This window comes from Ixodes scapularis, unplaced genomic scaffold (genome assembly GCF_016920785.2).
Source record: "Ixodes scapularis isolate PalLabHiFi unplaced genomic scaffold, ASM1692078v2 PGA_scaffold0__279_contigs__length_252992795, whole genome shotgun sequence".
Lineage (NCBI taxonomy): Eukaryota > Metazoa > Arthropoda > Arachnida > Ixodida > Ixodidae > Ixodes > Ixodes scapularis.
Window position 1 is genome coordinate 178,571,106 of NW_024609835.1, and position 19,168 is coordinate 178,590,273.

The 19,168-nt window shown below is 44.3% G+C and overlaps 1 protein-coding gene across 48 annotated transcripts in view; it reads right to left on the minus strand.

Moving 5' to 3' along the window:
• Positions 1-2,713: 2,713 nt before the first annotated feature.
• The window catches only part of LOC115320464 (inositol hexakisphosphate and diphosphoinositol-pentakisphosphate kinase), a gene marked incomplete at its 5' end in the record, with an annotated part of 50,968 nt that continues 34,513 nt past the window's right edge, over positions 2,714-19,168 (minus strand). For 9 of the 48 annotated variants that reach the window (XM_042290505.1, XM_042290516.1, XM_042290509.1 and 6 more), the window contains 9 exon segments: positions 2,714-3,075; positions 7,490-7,714; positions 8,923-9,012; positions 9,453-9,542; positions 13,182-13,232; positions 13,579-13,689; positions 15,202-15,264; positions 15,483-15,627; positions 17,492-17,629. In XM_042290505.1, coding sequence (XP_042146439.1) covers positions 2,867-3,075; positions 7,490-7,714; positions 8,923-9,012; positions 9,453-9,542; positions 13,182-13,232; positions 13,579-13,689; positions 15,202-15,264; positions 15,483-15,627; positions 17,492-17,629 — 1,122 coding nt within the window. 48 annotated transcript variants of the gene reach the window in all.

The window sequence follows — 19,168 nt, forward strand, 5'->3', positions numbered from 1 at the left end:
AGTTGCATCAAGATCGCTATGGAGCATCATCGTATTGAAAGCCTTCCTGGCCAATATAAGCATCTGTGGTGCTGGGCATGCAATCCACTTATCAATATAGTGCTCATATTCACAGCCTCTTACAATTGCTGTTCTTGCGTATTTCGAGTAAAATTATTTTTTTAACGCCACCAAGCACCAACGCTGCATGTGGTGGCAATGAGAAAATATGGACGTGTGTCGCCGTTGTGTGGATAACAAACTTTCGGTATTCAAGGAATGTCTCGGTAAAGCTACTTGTCAGCAGTTAATTTAGATTGGCTCACCAAGAATGGAGAGGTCAAGGAGAAACTGCTCATTCCACAAACCAAAACGGCGATTGTACGGGGAGCTTGGCGCTACTTTCCCAGAATCCAGTGACATTATTAAATAGAAGAAAAGCTTTCAGCCTTTCCACTCTGCTGAAGAAGGAAGATCAGCAAAGCTGTACTATGGTGTGACGACCTCAAAGACGACTTCTTGGACGACCTCAAGGATTGCGCCTAGAGGACGACGTCTAGGACGACATCAAGGACGACTTCTATGATGACCTCAAGGACGACGTCTAGGACGACCTCTCGGACGACGTCTAGGACAACCTCAAGGACAACATCTCAGACGGCCACCAGGACGATTTCTAGGACAACCTCTCGGATGACCTCAAGGATACAGTCTAGGACGACGCCTAGAGAACTTCAGCCTTTCCACTCTGGTGAAAAACAGCGTAGAAAGGCCCTGGAAAGGTTGCCGCCGTTGCTTTTAGATGGCCCTAGCTGTCTAGAGGTTTGTGTCAAATTTTATTTGACCATGGACACGAAACTGGGGAAACTAGCCCTTCACAGCTCCGCTGTAAAAAAAAATGCAGCAAACAGTGGTGCTTAAAAGTAAGCAAAGGCACAGCAGTACAGGGGCAAGAAATTGAAATACACTTATTTATAGTTCTGTCAGCTTTCGTTACTATACCTTTGTGATCAGATGTGCTTATAAAGACGGTGTTACTATGGCTATACAAACTCTAAAACTTGCATAAAAGAAAAGAATAAAATGAAAATTGCCATACAGCTACTGTATGAAAAGAAGCAAGTCGCATACAGAAGAAATAAAGTTTCGGATACATATGTTATATATGCCTGGTTCTCATATATTTCACTACAAAAGCTTGATTAAGCATCTCTGTTAATATACCAAAAGCTTGATTAATAGAGATGGTGAAGTTTCCTGCATCAATCTGCACAAAAAGAGAATGCCCTCTTTTTTTCTGCTCCAGCATATACTCAGTGGCAGGGATGGGCAGTATTTCAAATACAAGTATTTAAAATATGTATTTCAAATACAATTGTAGTTAAATACAATTTTGTGGGCAAAATACATCCCTCAAATTTATTGTCACTGTCCAGAGCAGGAAGAAAACTACGTTCTGCACCGATTGCAGTGTCTCCCAATCAAGCACAAGCGTTTAGTGACTTTTTGATTACGGTGCTAGTCCAAGGCAAGAATAGTGACAAAATCGACGTTCACAGGCAGCCTGGCTAAAGAAGTGCCTGCGACAACTTGTAATGCTTTCCAGCCTGATTTTCATCCATATTTTTGCCTGGAACATTCTAAATGCGCGGGTCGTCCAGATTTTCGTAACTGGTGCGAGTTGCAACAATAAAAAATTCTCTAGCTAGTGCTGCGCGTTTTGGTCGTCTCAGTTCTTTGTTGGTCTATACCAAAATGTAATCGACAAAAAAAGCTGCTTGAAACTCTGTACTTTTTTCACCCATTACTTCCAAGCTGATCACATTTTTTGTGATTATATTTCTATTACGTTACTAGAGCCTCGCACACTAACTCCCGAGTGTGCTATGCAAAACTAAAATGAGATACCCAAAAACCTGTTGCAGGTGCCCTGAAGTCGCTGATGCAAATTTTGAGGAATGTATTTGGAAAAGTATTCGAAGGAGACCAAATACATTTGGCTGTATTTGTATCTTGTACTTAAATGCTTTTTTTGGAAATGTAATTAGATTTGTAATTAAATACGCTTTTGACGAAGTGTTTTGTATTTGTATTTCGGTACATATTTGCATGTATTTCGCCCATCCCTGCTCAGTGGCTTCCTTAGAATAATGGTTTAAGTCTCCGAAACCCAAAATTCCCTTTAGTTGTTTCTAAAGCATCAGGCACCACAAAAAGAATGTTGCGGCCAGGGCGTAAAACATAGTTACATAAAAAATGATTATTGGTTTAGCATGGGCAAACCATCCTACTAAGGCACTTTTCCTAAAGACACAGAGGTGTAGCAGGGGAGCGGCATTGCAAGAAGCCACCAGGCGCAGGTGTGCAAGATTGCCGAAATCACTAACGAGATGCTCTTATTCTCCTTTAATGCCAAGATGCACCTTTCTAGGAATACAAAGTTATTACTCCCACTTCACTCTAACACAAATGGGTGCTACCGGAGGAGCAGGAGCATCTCTTCTAATACAGATCACATTATTTTAATTTCGAATAACGCGATCACATTGTTCCAATGGCTCGAATCACTCCCCTCTGTATTTTGACAAAACGTGCAGGATGTAGCACCATAAATATTGGAGTGCAGTCTGGTGTGGCAGTCACATATCACTTCAGCTGGGAGTTTGCGACATCTCCTGCAAACAACTTGGGAACCAAAAAAGCAGAGGGAGACACAATAACCTGATGACTGAAGTCAGAAACAAGTGGCTTTATTCGTTATTACTATGTTCGGCAGCAGCTCCAGCACGCCCCACGCACGACCCTTGGTCTCCGCAGCTCAAAAAAATAGGTTTCCTCTCTGAGCTATTTACAAAAGAAGACTATGAGAACCCTTGCCCGACTGCTCCTAGAGACTGTTGTTGTAGTATCTTGGGTCGTGGGGGGAAGGAGGGGTGCTGTAGCTGTTCCTGCTGGTGGTGCCCGAGGAGTCTGCGGCCGCGTTCGGGTCGTTCTCGGCCATCTGGCGCAGCCTGGTCCAGATGTCCAGCGTCGAGGACGTGGGAGTCGACGGCCCGCTGCTCGACACGAACGACGGCGGTCCGCTCCAGATCATGCCTGCGATGCCGCAAGAGGCCCGTCTCAGCATGCGCCATGGCTCGCGGAAGATTCCGCGAACTTGGGGACTACGCTCTATCCCACTAGTTGTGCGCAGTGCAATTAAAGCCTCAGGCAGGAGAGACAGGAAAGCCACCTTGGTGTGCAGTGCAGTAAAAGAAGAAAGTTCCTCCTTTCTTCCTTCCTCTCCAACTGCTTGGGTTACACTCTTGCCTTTAAATAGAGTGCGGTAAACTTTGTTTCATTGTAGCTTGGCGAAGAGCAAACGTTACACACCAAGTTGTGTAACATTGTGTTACGCACGCACTATTATGCAGAGGGGAAGGAGGAGCTCCCCTCTGAACTGGACCCTCTCTTGTGTGTACCAGACGTTGCTTTGTCCCCCCAGAAGATAAGCCAGTCGCTCCAAATTTGTACATAAGCAGCTTTCCTCACTCTCCCACCCGTGGCTTCCACAGCACTGCATGAAACGAGCGAGATGGAACGTAGTCAGGTGTCTCTCCCCAACGTGCTGATTGGCTCGCTGGGACAGTACGCAGCTTTCGTTGTTTGCCAAGCTACAGTGAAACGGAGTATAAAATGTCAATTGTAATCGACAAACGGTGTTCCGTTGCTCATGGATGCGATCCACTCTCTCCAATTTGGCAATTCGCTTCTCCAAATCGGAGTGAAAAGTGCATGCATAAGCTGAGATCTGGTGAAGGTATAGAGTCCTAATGGACTGTTTGCTCCAGTCGAAAAAAAATATCAGTGAACGGAGTATTAGATGATTTGGTTGATCTTCCCGTCACGGATTTAAAATTGCAAGCAGCTCTCGAGGTGAATTTTCATTATTAATATCGCCAATTGTAAAAGTTTGCTAATTAAGATACTGACTGTCTAATGTGCAGTGAGACCTGAATCTAGACAGTTTGCAACAGTCAATCTGATGACTATGGGTTTGATGAGGCTAAAGCAAGTTGGGCCATTCTGTGCCACTTACAAAAATCAAACGCCCAAAACTATGATGTTAATGCAATTAATCCAAAGGTGCAGGCAGGGTGTCGAACCGGAACCGAACCGAACACCGGAACCGAACCGGTATTTTTTTCCGGAACCGAACCCGAACCTGAACCGTTATATTGTTATCGCGATGAACCCGAACCGGAACTGAACCGGAAAAAAAATAGCGGTTACCGGCTCATGTCAAAACGGTTTGGCCACGCGCTGTTGACAAAGACTGTGCTATCAATGCCATTTGTTTTTTAAGTGCCGTCAACTGACACACACCTCGCTTACATATTTTTCTTCTCCACTCAGTCTTAGGAATATAAACGCTGCATCCATGAATCTTGACAAACGCTGCATCCATGAATCTTGGCGTAGGAACCAGTATTGCGCTCTGACAATTGCTGGATCGCGCTTCCCCGCTTGTTTGCTGCAGCGCGATTGAAGCCACCGGACTTGACTCGATTTGCTAGCCTTTGCTACGGTTTTCCAGTGTGCTGTAGACACGTTTTCTACTCGTTCGTCGTCATTCGACGAAGAAGTTTTTTGAAGACTCTGTGTATTGTTGAGACTTGCCGTTGTGAACACGTGGAAAATTTTACGAAAGTGCAGTGTCGCAGGAAAAAGGCACAATGCGTCGAAAGGAAGGGCTGGCGGCGTGTTCAAAGCTTCCTTGGCACGCCGAAGTGCCGTGTCTCTGTGCCTTCGCACGCTTGGATACCGACCAAGAACCGACGCCGTGTGTATGTGGTTAGCGAGTGCAATGTGAGTGAAGCTGTTCATGCCTCTGGATCAGCGTCTTTTCCCCTCGCAGTTTAGGAACGAGCTTAATCCAGCGTCCACTAGCGACGGAAGATGGGGGGGAAGGTACGTCTTTTTTTCGTCCTTAGACGATTTACACAATACCGTGCACAACAGCTCCTCATCACTGATCAGTGCTGGCTTATTATCAACCTACTTAATTGCACTTGACGCTTGAGCGCGGCTCGCCTAATTGTAATTGGTCAACAGATTGCACACGACCATATCGGCCGCGCTTCAAAGATTTTCATTCTCGCCGTCTTGTACTTTTGCTTTCGAAAAACCCCCTGGCTCCACAACGTTGCCCTATTCGTGCTCCCACGGAATCTATTAGAGTGGATTTGGGACATAGCCATGGTTAATATAGTACATAAGAACATGTACGGATCTCCCCCTTTTATTGATAGCAACTCACCGGAACAGCTGGACGATCCAGAACTCCGTGGCCGATATATATAAATGATCTAAAGGCATCTACGCGCGACACACGTTCAGAACTTTGGCGCGGCGTCAATACTTGACCGGTATCCAAGCGTGCGAAGGCACAAAGATGCATCACTCGGCGTGCCAAGGAAGCTTTGATCACGCCGCGACACCGGCGACATTTGTTTTCGACGAGTTGTACCTTTTGATACGGCTTCACGCACATTGCACTCGCAAAACACATCCACACGGCGTCGATTCTTGATCGGTATCCAAGCGCGCGAAGGCACAGAGACACGGCACTTTGGCGTGCCAAGGAAGCTTTGAACACGCCGCCAGACCCTTGCTTTCGACGAGTTGTGCCTTTTTCCTGCGACACTGCGCTTTCGTAAAATTTTCCACGTGTTCACGACAGCAAGCCTCAACAATACACAGAGTCTCAAAAACTTCCTCGGCGAATGACGACGAACGAGTAGAAAACGTGTCTACAGCACGCTGGAAAACCGCAGCAAAAGGCTAGCAAAACGGGAAATCGTATCCCAGCGGGGTTGGGTCCGGTGGCTTCACTTGCGGAGCGGCAAGCGCGATCCAGAAATTGTCATTGAGATCAGTGATTGCGCTGGTCGCGGCTTGCACGGAAGAAAGAAAATTAAAAGGCTGTGCAAAAAAAAAAGAATCGCGTCACGGGATTTAATTTTTCTACAATCTCGTAAATCCTAAATGCTGCTGTGTGCTCATTTCATAACGCGTTTGTAGAATGCACGAGTTCTTGAAGCTTGCTTCCATCGGAATGAAAAAAGAAAAGGCTGTGGAGTTTGATAATAATGCTAGAAGCTGACATATTTGTGAGACAGCGAACTCTTCTATTTTAATAAATATTTATCCTATTACGTCCTTCTGGCGTTGCGTTGGGTGAAGTGTTTTTCATATTCCGTATCTTGTTTAATGAAAACTTCTTTAAGGGTCTAATTTGAGTTACCGAAGGCTAGTTCAAATAAAGAAAGCTGTATTTTCTCCCCACTGTTCCTTCAATTGCTTACACGCCGAGGTGGCGGGATAGTTAGCGAGTTCTACTTGTAAGTGGGTTTGTAAGGAGGTCGCGGATTTTACAGCTACTGCGTCGGACCCAATTAGATGAAGTCCGAATGCGTAAACGTCGGTGAGGTAACCTTTGAGTGCACATAAAGAAACCATTCCTGGTAGAAATCCTTGAGCCTTACACTACGATGTATCCCGTTTCGTATGTGCTGATTTCAGATATTTTATTTGTAATTTATTTTGATGTTGCAATTTGTCATTTATAATTTCTGAACCGGTTCGCAAACCGGTTCAGCGCCCCGAACCGGTTCGCGGATCGAATTAATCGAACCGGAACTGAACCAGAACAAAATTAATTTACCTGAACCTGAACCGTAACCGAACCCGTATTTTTTTCGGTTCGACACACTGGGTGCAGGCGAGCTGGACAGAATAAATGATAATAATCCCTGGAGAAGAGGAACAAGGGGGACAAAGTACAAACAAAAATCTCCAAACACAGCTAGGTGACTGGTGCACACTGAAAGCCGCCTGGTCCTGGAATCGAACCAGGGACCGCCCCATTTCCAGTGGAGCGCTCTCCCAACTGAGCTAACCATGAGTTAGACGTCAGTAAGGCAAACGGGTTTCGATGTAGAACTATGCCTTTCTACGTGCTTGAAATGGGTGCAAAGTTGGTGTGCTGCAGCCTCATGAGAAACATGGGATGCAAGCAAGCTTTCCGATCAGTGACAGACTAAAGGCATACTGCAACGGAATTCTAGCGCCTATTGTCTAAATGTCAACCACGTTCTGGCCACACCATGGAGACATCAATTCTTTGCTCGAAAAGACACCAAAACATTAAACAAATAAACCTAATGTCATTACGTCGCGCTCCACCTAAAAGCAGTGTCGCTCCACGGAAGTACAGTGGCAAGCTGCGTGGAAAAATGGGCGATGTGGGCGCTGCGCTGCCCACCATTGCCCACTTTTCCCGACTTGGTAGACTTTTTGACGATTTCCCTGACAATCCCCGACTATTCCCCGATAATTCCAGGTTTTTATCGTTGGTAGAACCCTGCCTCTGACCCGTCCTTCCCGGTCAAAAAGCAATCACTGCCATGGCACGCGTGCTCAGACAGGTGAGAAGCACAAGAGAACGGTGCATGACCGGTACACTCACTGCTAGAGGGCGATGCCACGGGCAGGGCCGAGAACTGGCTGTTGCTGAAGGAGCATCCTGATGCGGGCACCTTGGGAACCGAGCTCAAGAGCAGCCTGTACGTTGCACTAGTCACCTTTCCCAGGAACTGGTCCAACTGATGCAGGGACAGCGCATTGTGCAGCGTTTCCAGGGGACGGATCGACGGGACGCTCACGATCCCGTCTGCAACCGCAACCGCCCACTCTGTAGGACAAGACTCAGAAACTGCCTGTCTCGTTGGTACAACCCAAAAACGCTTTAAAGGCACAGCATTTATAGATTCTCTGCGATGTCAGTGTCTCTCAACGTTACATCACGTGATGACGAAATGTCTAAGTGGCATGTGATGTCACGTGACGTTGCCAGTCGCGTAAGATCTGTTGGTAGGACCTCACCGTCAAAGCTACATGACAGGGACGCAAAAGCGGCGGGAGCTGGCCCTGTAAACCCTATGCATTTGAAAGATTGTTGTTTTTTTGCCTAAATAACACAATGACAGTCAAAGAATATCCACAGTATGCTACACATAATAGAAATTCAAACAAGCGAGTACTAAGCATGCCCCTGTGCACCATAGTATAAAGGTACCTCAGTTTTTCTAGGAAATTTAGAAGTCTACTAAAATTTTCTATACCCTCGTCTTACCTGTGAAAAGTACTATGTGGAAGAGTAGTAGGCATGCATCTACTCAGTTCTAAGTACCACTTTCTAATAGAGAGGCAGTTGGAACAAGAGAGGATGCCCACATTTGTGGCAAAAACTTTCTTCCGAACTCGCAGGTGTGAAATGCTTACAACTGATGGGTTGTTAGAATTAAAAGCAAATGTGGTCCCTTTTTTATTAATACTTTAAGGAGAAAATTTACAACACATATGATCCCACCTTAATGTACGCCGTGCGACACTGCTAGCGGGAACAAGCAATTGTTCGCTTTTTGTTTTTCTCTGAACATCACAGTGGCTGTCATTAAAACTACTGGTGTGGCAAAAAGGGCTCAATTGAGACACAAACCTAAACAATGATGTTTGGTGCCTGTAGTACCCTTCAGAAATAAAGTATGAAAAAGTTCTGATGTTGTCTGTGTGTTAGCAGTGTCACGCAGTGCACTATTATAGGAATATTCTGGAGAAAATTTTATTATGCTTCAAGGTATTATAAAATAGATGCTAAGATTAAGTTCTCTTAGAGACATTGTAAGCTGCAGTAAAACGCTTTCGGGTCAGTTGACTTGACAAGCCCCAACCGAATGCCTAGCAATGAATTTCCTAGAAAAAAATTATCCTCGTGGAAAACGGCATTGACCGCTAAGCTGTAGGTTAAGGAAACTGTACTAAATGAGGAAGAGCCACGCAGAGGGACCCATTAACAGTGCCCGCCTGGTTGTTGGATTATAGTAAAAGAAAAAGTCTCACCAGCCACAGCAGTGGGGAACAGGTTTTTTAGATCTGGGGCACTCGAAGAACCACTGATCACTGCAGTACTAAACAAGCTTCCAGAGGAACCTAGAAGTAAAACGGCAGTCCCTATTGCTGTAGTAAGAACCTTGCGGGCTGGAGGGGGGGGGGGGGGGGGGGGGTTGCAAAGACGAATGGACAGTCCCACTAAAAAGACAGAACCATGCAAAGGGTCTTATTTTGAACAAAAATGGTAGCTACCAAAAGAAAAACGAGAATGAATGTGGAACTAGCTGATTTTCATTAGCAGTAACTTCAATTGGCCAGATAAGAATGGAAAGTAAATGCACACACAAACAAGAGTATAACTGTTGAACACAAACTGTTTTGCAGCAAGTTAGACGTTGGAAGCCCATTAAATTTCCCATCACACTTTCACAACACCAATTTTTTACGAGATGAAAAGGAAGACTATGAGATACAGGAGAAAAAAGGGCCAATCAGAAAAAGGCAGCGGGGAGGGGGGAGACACTTGGGGGACCACTCACCAAACACCTTCGGAAGGTCGGCGACACTGCAAATCCTCAGATAGGAGCTTAGTTGCCCTGGGACAGAATGACGGTGCCTGTGAATGCCATCTAGGCACAAAACCAACAGGCACATGGACTGTCAACAAGTGACCGCACACCCCTCACCGAAAATTCGGGTGCCAGAAAGCAAACAAGGACGAAACAGAAGTCCAGAAGCACACTTTTTGCAACAAAAAAGAGAGCTGAAACATACAATAGAAAAACAAGTGATGAGAAAGCCAGAATGATCAGCTAAAGTATAAAAAAAAAAACGACGAGCAACAAGTAAAGCCAGTAGGAGCGAAAAAAAAAAATTACACAAAAAGAAGAGATACAGGTTAATTCTGCTATTCCCTGCCCAACTTCTGAGGAGCTTTGAAAATTAGAAGCAATTGGGCCAAAATGAAACAAACCTTTTGTATTTAATGGGAGCTCATGCAAGTGTTAAAAGAGTGACGGAAGCAAAGGAAATGCTAGAAAAGAGCAACGTAGGAAAGGAGAACAGGCCAGGTTAGAGAAGGCCGGCTACATGAGAGCTTTCCTCGAGGGCGAGGGTAAAGTGCCAAGCCACCGAGGTATTCCAGGGAAGGTATGTGTGCGGTGCACTGTTGGAGTGAGCCATTGCCAAAAGAACGCAGCGATCAACTGCACCATGCGGACAGTGGTTCGCACGTGTGAGCATCTTGAAACAAAGATTATTTGTGTTAGTAGCTTTGAACACATGTGCACTTAATTATAGTACTAAACTACAATGTACTGTTCTCATGTCATCTCCTTCTGGCACACTGGTTAACAAAATATTGCATTTTAAATGTATGCTGCCAAAGGAGACAGATTTTGCTAATACTAATACTGACAGAACAATGAGGATGTTGAATTACCAATGCAAGCCAGTGGCACTATTGACAATGTTACACAATGGAACACGAGAGTGCATGATGCTCCTACCCGTGCAATGCCTCCACAAGTGTCGCGTGGGTGCAAAGGGCAGCTGCTGATTGTGCCTGGTTTGCTACACCACCCATCTGTTGTCACACAAATCATTTTCACACTGAAAGCTGCTCGCTCAGTGTTTCCATCCCTGTCTGTGGGCAATGTCACTAATTAATTGCAAATGTTGGTGTGAATCTGTGCTTTTTGCTTTTTATATGCTGGAAACAGTTTTGTTATGAATATCTTAGAAACCTTTCTCTTTCTCTACTTAACTGCAAAACAATATTTAGCTAAAGTTTTGTCGTGTTCTGTTTTCGCAAGAATCGCGTCATCATCTAAATCACCCGAAAAATGATTGTATTTGTGCTGATTGGCGGCAGGATGCTTGTCTTTTTAACAAAAAAAAAGTGCTTTATCAGTTGATTTTCATGGAGTTCCATAACATTTAACATAGAATGTGTTTTAGTAGCCGATTTTCATGGAGTTCTGCAACACATTACAGTCAGTTGTAATGTGTTACAGAACTCCTCGAAAATTAGAAGAACAGCAGAAGTCCTCCACGTCTGTGCGGCACTCTGAGAAGGCACCGAATCGGTATGAGCAGCACACACTCTAGCATTCCCTCTCATACTCTTACCATCAGAACCTTTCTGCACCAGCTGCCACCTCCTAATCAGATGGCAGGCTTTTACTTCCTTGCTATCGGCATTCGAAGTTTACAATGCTGATCGCACAGCCCTTTGCCTAGTTCCACTAACTTTCCTCTGGCCTAAACAGCTGAAAGTGTACAGTGCTCCTCAAAATTAACACTACCCTTGGTTATCCCAATGTTGACCCCTTGCCGGCTGCTCAAAACTAAATTGGTCGCTGCTGTAGCTGAAATGTCTTCACCTGGTTGAGCTGCGATCGGGGTGTCAAAACTTCGCCACATGGTTCGACTGGTAGGTTTGGGAATAGCACGAAAAGGGCCCAAAATGAACCATCTCATGGCGGTGTTAAGATTAAGGAGCACAGCACATACTACCTATTACAGTAATTTTCAAGCTTTTAAAAAGACCCCTTAACAGGTCGGTAAAAATAAATTACGACTAAACGAAAAAAAAAAAAAAAATGCTGAACTCGCGACAGGCATACTTCGACTGCAATGATGACTAATGCGTGACGCAGGCGAAGGTAACAAAAAGCATGTTAGTAACGTCTGTACTGGTCCGATACAGTCTAAGCTCGATAGAACAGACCTTGATTTTGACCAAGATTTCGGTCTGTTTTAAGAGGAGTATGTTGTATGCAGATATGAAGTTCAGTCAATAATAGTATGTAGAGGAAAACCAACCAAACTTCACAAATCGGTATGTTATATCTAGGGTTCTGCGTTTTCGGTTTCTATTTTTTCAAAATTCGGCGTACTTTTTTCGGTGTTTATTTTAAAATTCAATTTTCGGTTTTTTTCGGTGTATATTTATGCCCGCAAAAATTTATCGGCTTTTTTCGGTGAATATAAAATAAACACCAACGGACACCGGATCAGATGATCCATGTACGTAGCTCTGATATTTGTGATCACTTAAAGAATAACGGCACAGATACATTGAAAAAGAAATGGACACTTCATTTGGCAAATGTGTGCAACTGTAAAAGAAACAAGAAAAAGAAACAAACATGCTGAGTAGCCAGCCCGAACGCATTTTCTGGCTAACCTCTTGCATTTTCCCAAATTAATAAAACAAAAAAAAAAAAGATATGAAGCCTATGCCCCCAAAACATGGCACCTCACCTTCTGTACATCAGGAATACGTTATCTCATTATAGTACACACAAACATGTACTTTCCCAGGTTCTCCTTCCTGATCCACACTATTTCTTTCCTGTTAATATATGACCCTGAGCTTCGAGAACGCCCTCTCAACGCTAACACTGGACGCTGGCAGGTTGAGGAGATGACGCGCTGCCTGAGCCTAAATCGCCGAAAGAGACACGGTGCGACGTTTTGAAGCACAACACAACATGCAGAGCTTGCATCCAGTCAGTCTTCCTCACAACGAGTTTGAAAACACGCTCGCCACGGCTCTGCGGTACGACTGGACGGTCAAAGTGACCTTTTCCGGTTAAAACTGAATTTCAAAAAATGGATTCGAAGAAATTTTATCGGTTTTTATCGGTTTAAATCGAAACTGCCGAACCTAAAAACTGACCTTTTCCGGTTAAAACCGAATTTCGAAAATGAATTCGGCGTACTTTTATCGGTTTTTATCGGTTTAAACCGAAAACTCCGAACCCTAGTTATATCCAAATGTATGTTGTAACCAGATCTGTAATAATGAGCTTCGACTGTATTGACACGTCCTAGATATATGCCTTATCAAGCCATGATACAACAGTATGTACAGTGTTCACACTCAATAGAACATGCAAACTGAGTTTTATCTCGGAGTGCTATCCTGGCGGTGGCTAAACAATGGCTCCGTGATGTAGTGTTATGGGCTGCTGTTCTGTTGAGTTCTACATAACAAAGCCATTCTTTGGCTGCCACCAGGACAACGCTCCTGCACTGTGAGAAGAGAAAGTTTGCAAGTGTCATACAGTTTGGTGAACCCTGTACTTTAACTGCCAAAGGTGGAACAAAACACGGGCCGACACCACTGCACAACATGTGCTTTCTTAAACGTCTCACTCCTTTGTGCAGAAAGTAATCTCAAATTAGATGACCAATCTCAGGAACCACATCAAACGAAGCTGATGGTAGTATACATAAAAAGACGGTGACAGTATAATTACGTAAGCTTGGGCGGCATGTTGTGGACGATTCCTCAGCGGTCACCAGTGGCTCTAGCAGAGGCACAAACACTTTTTTAAATTATGACTAACTTTACTAGTTTTGCACAACACAACAATGCTACAACCAAATTACTTCACTCGACCAAGTTTCAAGTTAGATGGGGCTATCGTACCACTGAGATGCATACTTCAGCCTTTTCAGCTATGTTAGGTACATAAAATTACCAATGACAGCATTGTACAGAGGACAATATTAGGTATGTTACCATTCTCGCCCTCAGTCATTGGGACACACAAGGTAAGAGGGTTCATACAATTAGCGGGCACATGACCAAATGGAAGGTGTGAAGTGCACACATAAAAATCATACACACTACAACAGCAGGAGTCAGGCTACCTTTGTCAATCTTCGGAGGCTCTGCTGTGTCACTTTCGAGACTTCTTGGGCGCTGGCTATCAGAGTTGCACCGAACAATCGGGTACGGTTTGAGGCGCTCCACTTCTGGTGCTAGGTGAGGGGCACAGACAACACATGTCAGCGAATGAAAGCCAACAATTCACAAGCGATACCCTAAAAAAAAAAAAAATCTCCTTCACAGTTTTCAATGAGTGTGAGGGAGAGCAACGGCTTTCACAAAGGGGGAGTCAGAATACAGGCCTGGGTACGGACGCCCAGGCAAAAGTTGCAGCCGGTTAGTTTTCATCTGGCTGGCACATACATGAGACATTTAAAACACGAACCAAGGCTGAATGTGGCTGCACAGTGTTTGGGCTACAGGTTTGTTATAAGTACTTTAAATGTGCATTGACCAAAGGTAAAGTTCTTTTCTCAAAACACTATTCAAATGCTTAGTAATGGGAAAAATTAATAGCATAGAATGAGCATTAACTACACTAATCTTGTTTCGGTATTGAGTGCCGCATGCAGTAAATGCCAAGCATAACCTATAGTAAGGACATAATAATAATGTGATAGTACAGCAAGTTTTGCCACATGTGACTTTTGACGGACCTCCCTATTCACATTTCATACCTGTAGAAGGGTCAAAAGCAAACATCATACATGGCATGTTACTGTAAAAGCCCCACAGACTAGAGCTATTCTTGCAGTCAATCTTTTGTTTTCTTCCTTCAAAAATATCCATACATCCACCAAAAGCAAAGACAATAAAAAAAGAAAAAAAAATGATGTAGGAATGTTCTCAAACATTTTTATCCAAGAATATACTGCTTAAATTCTGCTGTTGCCACAATTTCAATAAGACAAAAATAGATGTCAGTGGTACAGTCGATGGATATTCTTAATGAATATGTTGACAAGTGGCAGAGCACTAATGTAATCCTGGACAAACTTCTGCGATCAGCTGAGAAAAAAACTTGAGTCTTACACCAACTGAACTGCTGTTTAAACTGAATTGTAAACATTTTTTGGGTGACCCACCTCTTAGAGCACTACGATGGTAACTTGTAACAGCCTTCTCTGAATGGGAACACACACATCTTTGCACAGATGAGCAAAGCAATTTCTATTAGTAGAACTGTGGGTTATGCACCTTACATGAGTATTTTTATTGTTCTAAAATATGCAGTCTAAGTCAAGGTGGAAGAAGAGAGAAATGTCTGAATGGCAGTGCCTCGCCATGGAGCAAGTGTGGCAAAGGTTTGCTTGCCTTTCTGGCAAACGCCGTCAGATGGCATATCTTAATGGGCATCAGGGGGCCGACGAGAGCTACTCGAGGAACCATTCTCATTCGTGCACACATTTACAAGCCTTCAAAGCCTTCGAAGCTTGTAAACGTATGTAAAGCCTTCAAAGAGGCACACGTGCCTCTTCAAAGGCATCTAAACTGAACAGGCCGAACAAACTTTTGCTGCCTTGATTGGCCTTGTTCAGACACTCCTCTTTCCTTCCTCCGTGGTCTAAGTGTACTGGAAAAGATCAAAGTCAACAAATCCAAGTCGGTAGCCTCCTAGCGGTTTTGTCGATGGTCTCAGCGTGACCAGACCAGGCCCCCTTTACCTTTTGCGGGAACAGTTTCGGTGGCGGCGGCATCGGGTCGGACGGCGGCAGCATTAGCGTGCTCTACAACAAAATATAAACCTACAGTTTGCCACATACCTGGCGGCATTTGCGAGTAAATGAGGTACAAACTGTCTGCCCACCGGGACCAGAATGAGATATTAAAAAAAAAACTGAAATGAATCCTATTAAGGCACGCAAAATGAGTCAATAGCTAAATCAAACAAATTCAACAAGTTTGAGAAACAAAAATAGGCCAAAACAAAACCTGGAATATTTACCTTCTGCAGGAGCGGTTATTAATACCTTTCCTATAGGAATGGGTTGCGACGATGTGGGAGCAGTATTCGTTGCCTTGGAAGCATCGTTTTTCGATGACACGCCATCTGCATTTGTATCGCTTTCTTCGAGTATTGTCGGTGAATCCTGCACAAATTCCAGTTTAAGAACAAATTACTTCCTAGGAGGCTGAATGGAGGAGCATTACATTCATGAACTCCTAGACAGGATACAGTAAACTTTCGTTAATTCGACCTCGACGGGATCTTGAAATTTGGTTGAATTATATAAATGATCGAATTAAAAAAAAGACAAAAAAAACGGTCAAAATTAAACTTTGTTTTATTGTCCAAAGTACTCCACGAACGGTCTGTTGTCATCTGCGCTTGAAACGCGTGTCCAAAAGCATGCTCCAGAGAATAACGTAACTAAACCTCACCACAAAAAAAAAATTGCGCAATAAAAAAAAAAGTTTTACACATTGATTTTGGTGCCTAGCAGCCAGACCATAGGCGACAAAGAAAAATAACACAAAAAAAAGGAAAAGAGAACCCGCACTTTCCGAAGCGCAAGATGGACCGCACACGATGCTACAGAAGCGCTCCGAGAGCGTGCGCTGAGAATGTTTTACGAGTCAACTTTGGCGCCAAGTGGCCAGACCGTTGGGAACAGAAAAAAATAACAAAGAAAAAAAAAAGGAAAAGAGAACTTGCACTATCCAACGCGCAACATGGACTGCACACAGTGCTACAAAAAAGTGCTTTGAGAAAGCACGCACGCGCTGTCTCCGCGCTTGACCACGTGCTATGTTCTCCGTGCTACTCCACGCCAGATTGGTTGCGCTGGCTCGTGTAATTCGCTACGGTCTATCTCAACGGCGTACAGGAGCAGGCACATACTTGCGCACGTTCGGCTTTGCAGCAAAGGGCCCGTGTTTCGCCGTACGTCGGTGGTTTTTCTATTGTGGTGCCGTGGCAATGCGAGCCCGCACACGTTCGCTCAGGACGAGTTATCCGATGCACAGTTTTCCTGAGTTTGAACCATTGAACTTTTCCTCCCATAGAAATGTATGGGCGCTCGCCGGGACTTTTGAACACGATTGAATTAAACGAAAAGTCGAATTAACCGAGATCAAACTAACGAAAGTTTACTGTACTACAGTTGAACCCGGATATACCGAATTCAGAGGGGATAGTAAAATAGTTTGATATATTGATAATGCGATAAATAGAAGTATATTAACTTAAGTTCCAGTTGAAATTTCTGTGTGTCTATGATAATATCGAAAATTGTGGCCCATTTACAATAAACATGATATAAAAGCAAGCATCAAGAGCTTGTCATCTGGTAAGGACGCATGCAGTGAACTTTCAGAGGGCTTACGGGCCGAACCTACGACAGGCATCTGGCACACCCCAGCAAAGGGCTAAAGATTAATTTGAACTGCAGGTAGCATATGCTGCAGCATGCAATTCTGGCACACCGCTGGCCACATTAGCCTATGCCCCAGTCTGGAGCAGTTTTTGCATCCTTTCTGAACACAAAAAGGTTGTAAAGCAACGATGTGGTACCATAGTTCCACGAGCCTACGGATTTCCCTCATGAGTTATCCTATCCTGCATAGCTAAAAATGAACTTGGTTTTGAAAAATCCAAGTTTAGAAAACAATACGGAAAGATGGCTTTAAAATGCGAGACTGGCAAGCCCTTGCGTTCAAAGAACCATAACGTATGTACCAGACTCCGACAGTCTGAAATCAAAATAGCGAGTGGCAACAATGTATGCTGCACAATGCCTGTATGACTGATGATTCAAGAAGAAAGAAGTACTAGGTGGGAATCAGTAAAGAATATGTTTGTCACTATGATGAAAGCAAAACAAGCACCAACATGGTGGGCAAACTAATTCTCTGTAGGAGGAAATGATAATGATGGACCGTTTCAGCTCTCCTGAGTCAATAAAGATCTTCATTACTATTATTATTATCATTACTATTATGTACATCACTCACATGGTCAGACCAAACCTCGTCGCACTTGGCCTCATCATCAAATGTGAGTTCGTCTTCCTCTTCTTCGATACAGCTTGGTTTCTCTGCTGAATCGAGGCAAGCCGTCCCATGCAAGCCCTTCTCAGATTGTCTCTCCCTCTGCGCACAAGAACACGTGCGGCATCGTTGAACATTTCCTCTACAGCCACCTAGGTTTTCCACTACCCCAGTTTAGTCTTTGCAGTCGTCGTAAGCTACTACTTAAAGCACTGGAACAGGCATTAATACCCGACGCAAGAAGCAGAAGAGGGCATTGGTTAAACATTTTCTGGAGGTTTAAAACGTAAGCACCTATACATAAGGTCGGTGTTGTTTGTGTTCGTCTCTGTCTACACTCGCATTCTAAACCTCCGAGAATCGTATAGCTTTGGACGTCCATATTCCTTTTCACCTCAATAGCCATAGTAAAAAAAAAAAGTTTGGTTTCTTTCAGTGCTACTAAGTTCCCCCTTCATCTGGGGAAGCAGCAGCAGCCAACTGAGGATGGGGTATTTTCACGTGACCTATCCTGTGGTGGTGATGATGATGATGGCCGAACAATAGATTCACTGACTTATTCTGGTTTGAAACGGATAATTTTTGCAACTACTACATGGCTTCAGGGAGGTCAGATTGTACTCTTGACACCACCTAAAGACGTAAAAACATGTTATTAACCCATAAATTTAAGCTTAAATACTGAAAGAAAGCCACAATTTTAGCTCCGACGGTGACAAAATTTAGCAAACTGAGATTCAGCAGTAGCTGCGGGTGAGCGTGCGAGGATGGTGCTAATGAAGCTGCAATGTCCCAACGCTGGGAAAAACCGCCCTGTCCGAAGCGGACCTAAGAACTACTTTGTGCGGCGTATAAACTATGCACACAATTTCCTTTTTCAGGTCACAAGTGTAGCTTGCAAAATCTTCCGCAATGATTAAACATGCAAACGTGCATACCCTTGAGCGGGCAGATTGAATCTGCCCCCTTCCTAAATCTGATGGCCACTGCAGTGGCAGCTGGAAAAATTAGAGGCCACAGTCTGTTGTGACTTAAAGGAGCTGTGCAACGATTTGAACATTGAAAGAATTGGCATCTTCTGCTTTTGATATTGTTCACCTTGTCACAAATGACAGAAAACACACCTCCTTTCATCGAAATGTTGCGATTCCGCCGCGTAATAGCAAGGCAAAATTTAGAATATTCCCCGACCTGCAGCCGCGAAAGCCATGAGAAACACGCGGCGTGACGTCAAAGGGGAATCTTGTAAAAAGATAGCAAGTTGTGCGAATACCTGCTCGATAAAAGGTAACTTTTCTATAAATCTTGTCGTTCCAACATATATATAAATGCGTCAAAACCCTGGTATCATCGACCAAACTTTTATTATACGGAGTTTCAGTGGCGCCATCTATCCTAGGTCCACAAAACCGCGAACAGCCGCCAGAAGCCGGAGGGGAGGGGGACAGCGCCGGACGGGCAAGGACGGGTATGGCCGAACCCAGATGAGACTTTCCTCTTTTTACCGTATTGTTCGCGCGGCGCCTGCCAGCACGTGGTCACGCGGTCGCAAGCGGATGAGTTCTCGCTGCTCGCTGATGGCTCTAAAGAAAGAACTTTTCCGGATCCCCGCGCCTACCCCAGCAACGTCACTGCGCACGT